At 35.3% G+C, this 4,432-nt stretch overlaps 1 protein-coding gene across 1 annotated transcript; it reads right to left on the reverse strand.

Moving 5' to 3' along the window:
- Nucleotides 1–730: 730 nt before the first annotated feature.
- Nucleotides 731–3,406, reverse strand: LOC114190007 (transcription factor HHO3-like). The gene is made up of 5 exons (XM_028078744.1): nt 2,983–3,406; nt 2,551–2,843; nt 2,145–2,421; nt 1,987–2,063; nt 731–1,725 (listed from the first exon to the last, which is right to left on the reverse strand). The coding sequence occupies exons 1-5, from the start codon at nt 3,116–3,118 to the stop codon at nt 1,354–1,356; spliced, it is 1,155 nt and encodes a 384-aa protein (XP_027934545.1). The 5' UTR covers nt 3,119–3,406; the 3' UTR covers nt 731–1,353.
- Between the last annotated feature and the right edge of the window lie 1,026 nt (nt 3,407–4,432).

Here is a 4,432-nt window from a genome sequence, read left to right on the forward strand (position 1 = left end):
AAAATCAAAAATCTATAATACCATTATTTTAATGTTTTGGAGATAAAAATGATGTCAAATGTCCGACGTGTAATTTCGGTATTAGAATTATGTAAAGCAAAATTATGAATTGCCTTAAAAGTATAATTTACTATATGAATGGTTTTGTATTACATATTATATGCAAAGTAACTATATCAGACTTCATGCATAGCTTCCATTCTAGGAAATGGCGCTCTGCTACCACGTTCAGTGGATTTTTTTTTTTTAATTTTATCTTTTGGTGCTAACCGTTTAGTGGGTGATTGTCTCATTTTCTTTGTTTCTGTTAGGCTTGTGGCCCCTGCAAATAACTCTTCCAAAGGTCAAGAGAATTAACTTTATTTGATAAATAATAAATTTAAAGAAAAAAAAAAGACAAGTCGGTGAAAAAAAAAAAGAGAAATCAAGTTAACCCGTCCTTAATTATGAAAGCTTGTCTTTAACCATATTTTGCCAAGTAAAGACAAAAATAGTAGTTCAATGAGAATCGAATTTAGAAGATTCGAGAGCAGAATCCTGCATTCCAAATGGCTTGAATATGTGTGCAAATTTTCAGTTCCTTTACTTATTTGGCAATCTCTTGCAAGGTTACTTTGGCTCACTCCAAAACAAGAAACAAGGGCCAAAATAATTAATGGGGACTATCCGGCAGAACTTAACCGTTGCTGTAATCTTTAATATTCCTCACTAGTATTTGGTCATAACCCAATTAATATCATAAAAGAGCGTTTTTTAATTAAGGAAGGTCTTTAGCAATATAGTAATTCACAGATGCTGAATTTGGCACTTTCACAACTGACACATGTCTGCATCTCTTTTTGTCCTGTGTAGGTAATGTTCATTGCATATTCCATTGGATATTCTTAGATCCACCTTAGGAATAATCATGCTACAACTATAATCCATTAATTCTAACCACAACCAAACAACTAAAGCAATGTAGATGCCCAGGTGGACCACTAAAATCACGCATCACCAACACAAGTACATAGGTGTGATTAAGAATTTGCTCAATGTGGAAGGAGTATGACTAAGTCAGACTAGTAACTTTTAACCAGTCACAATCTCAACAAGTACCAATTGAAACATTGATCATGCTTCCAAATTTCAAATTTGAAATTTCAGTTCACCTTCTGTGCAAGGAGATAACATGGTGGCCAGCTATGAGGGTGGGGTGGACTTATTTAACATCAAAACTGTCACTCTGTGTATTTTACCTCTGATTTTAAATACCATATAACAGGAGTAAATATCATTTTAGTACAAAAAAACGTCAGAAGGAAATATCAAAGGACTTTCTACAGTAACAAAACTTGTGCAACATTTTAAAACTTAATAACCAGGGGAAGCAGAGGTGTGTGTAGAGGAGGATGAGGTAGGGGAATTTGAATGAACAGCTCCTTCACTGTGATGAGCCCTTTCATCTGAATTTGAATGCTCAGAATGCTTAAATTTCTTAAACTGTGGCTTCTTAATTGAATCAGCTGATGGTTGTGAAACAGGCGTAGGGTGTGTGGCCACTGGTGCATAAACCCCAGCAGGTGCTGGAACTGTGTTCACTTCTCTTGATGCTGTTGAGGTAGCTACAGCTGCATATTCTGGTGACTGAACAAAAATGTTCCCAACAAGGACAAAAGGCGCTGCTTGTTGACTGGAACTGTTGTGAACCAAGGGACTTGGCCTTCTCGTGTGCAAACGGTATTTCTGTCGAAAACACAGAAAAATTTAGACTTTGATTCAGAATATGGAAGAACAAACAGTTTGGAATCCCTTGAAACTGGAGCTGAGGGATAAGGAAACAAGAACAAACAGTTAATGATTCCACACCAGGGAGACTAGACTAGACTAGACAATGGAAATTACAGTAACAAAGACCACGATTGTGATTCTACCAGAGTAAGTTAACTTTGATAACCAATCTTTGGGAATTGGGATATACAAACAGCATATATATACCTAACATACCTGTAAATGGCTTTTGACTTCATCATTTGTGAGGCCATCAACATTCATTAGCTCTCTGATTTGTTTTGGTGTGGCAGCTGCAGAAACCACGAAAATATGCAATTAGAGTAACATCCCAAACACAAGACATAACAATCAAAACTGATTAAGATACTCACAATCTGCACCCCCAAGCTGCTGAAGGGCATGCAAGAAGCGCTTGTGCAAGTCCTGAGACCAGCACCTGCGCTGCTTTCTCTGTCCCTCACTCTGATTTTTTTCTGGGGTGAGTTCTCCGGCGCTAGAACTCGCAGCAGCTACCAGGGTTAAAGAGGGTGCTTTACACGACGATTCAGTTGCCTTTGCAGCTTTTTCTTCCTTGTGGAATGGCTGGAAAGCACCTCCACCACATCCACTTCTCTTCAATTCTATCCCAGGAACTTTCCTAGTCGCATCCTGAACAATTTGCCAAGGAAATTGCATACACACAAACAGCAAAATAGTCAATAAATCAACATAGTCTACACAAAGCACAAAACTTACTCAAACAATGGCAAATTCACAATTAAGCTTTGGTCTTTTTACCTCCTCAGCTGGGGGATCTGGATTCCACAGCTGAACAGATCTGAGCCAGTCGGATTTCCTCTTATCACTGTTCTTATTATTCTCATTTAAAACCCTTTGCCTGAGAGAATGCTGTTCGTTGTCTTCGTCATCTTCATCGCAACAAGGGGATGATGATGCCCTTTTCTTGATTGGAATGAACTCCTCCAAGACTGGTCCCTCTGATGATGTTGTCCGCTCCGAACACTCCGATTGACCGTTCAAATTATACTCGCTAGTGGTGCCAGACAATTGTTGTCTGCAAGCTTCAATGGCTGGAAACATAATAAAAATAACAAAACCCAGAAACCAAAAACCTCTCAGTAAACAAACCCAGAAAATAAAGGAGGAAACTTTATAATGTTCTCGAAAGCAACAAAAGGATATGGTTTGTTTGTTTGTTTGTTGGGTTACCTTGAGTAACTAGCTCCAAGGAAAGAGGAAGCTCTTTGCAGAAGACCTGAATCTTACGGCGTTCTTCTTCCAATGCCTGGATGTAGTCAGGAAACCCCATCTTCAAACGCTGCATTTTCTCAGTGAAGAAATACATTTATGGAAGCCAAGGTGGTGGCGTAGAGAAGAAAAACAGAAAGAAGAGGGAGAAGAGATATACAAGGAAATGGCGTTTTATGGAAGCAGAGAGGAGCGATGAGAGAGCTTCTCATTGAAGAATATGGGATCTTAGAATCAAATTTTGGAATAATAAAATAGACTTGTAAACCAAGCAAGAAAAACAATTGGAAAAATTAAAAAGAAAAAGGAAAATTCCCAACAAAGAGGAAGAGAGAGAGATGGGTCGAGAAAACGAGACATTGAATTGAAACCAACAGCTCGGGAAAATATCGTGGTCGGGGCGTCGCATACAGAATCTTTGATGCTTTTTATATTGTTTTTTCATTTGTTTTGCTCTCCTCTGGGTAGGGATAAATTATTTCTAATTTTGAAAAAGAATGAGAAAATAAAACTGCTGAGTATAAAATCAAATAAAAATAAATATATAAATTTTCTAAAATAAACCCAAAATATTTTAGTTAATCTTATAACTCTTAAGTTTGACTTAATCGTATTATTTTCAATTCATAAATTAATATAAGACTTTCTAAATTCATTTTAAATAATTAAAATAAGATTATAAAATATATGTTCAATAAAAAATTCTTTTTAATTACTTCAAATTTAACTCTCAAACAATTAAGACCAATAAATACTATTAATAATTAGTAATTTCTCTTTATATATATATATATATATATATATATATATATATATATATATATAGAGAGAGAGAGAGAGAGAGAGGGGTATTTCGTGGGCGTTTAAAATGTGCACTACCCATTGCATTACCCTTTGGAGTATTTTGTCTGTCTCTTCACCAATCACTGTTGTGGTTTAAGGATAAGATCAACGACTCTCTCTTCTATCCTTTCTTTTTTCTGCTAACCTTTCTATTTTAATATTACATGGATTATCTTATGAAAAGTGAGTCTGTATCCAATGATATTAGGTTTTTAATATATACACATCCAATCCAATCATTTAAATTTTGTAACAATTATTTAAAATGTATAAACAACACTTTAAATTAATCAATAATATAAAATTATACTTTCCGTTCATAATTATTAAATTCATAAATTTAACATAAAAAAATATGGCATTTTAGAAGAAAAAAATAGTTGATGCCAATAATTTAAATTACATGTTTATTAACATTAAAATAATTTGAATTTTGTACGGGCTTTAAATGAAAAGAAGTGGAGAATGAAAGAAAAGTGGATGGGTTGGAAAGAGAGGAGTGGGTGGAGATGAGATTGAAATTGAAGAAATGGCCTTTGAGGGAGTTGAATGGACAACCTTGGTAGTT

The sequence above is a fragment of the Vigna unguiculata genome, chromosome 7 (assembly GCF_004118075.2).
Source record: "Vigna unguiculata cultivar IT97K-499-35 chromosome 7, ASM411807v1, whole genome shotgun sequence".
NCBI classification, from domain to species: domain Eukaryota; kingdom Viridiplantae; phylum Streptophyta; class Magnoliopsida; order Fabales; family Fabaceae; genus Vigna; species Vigna unguiculata.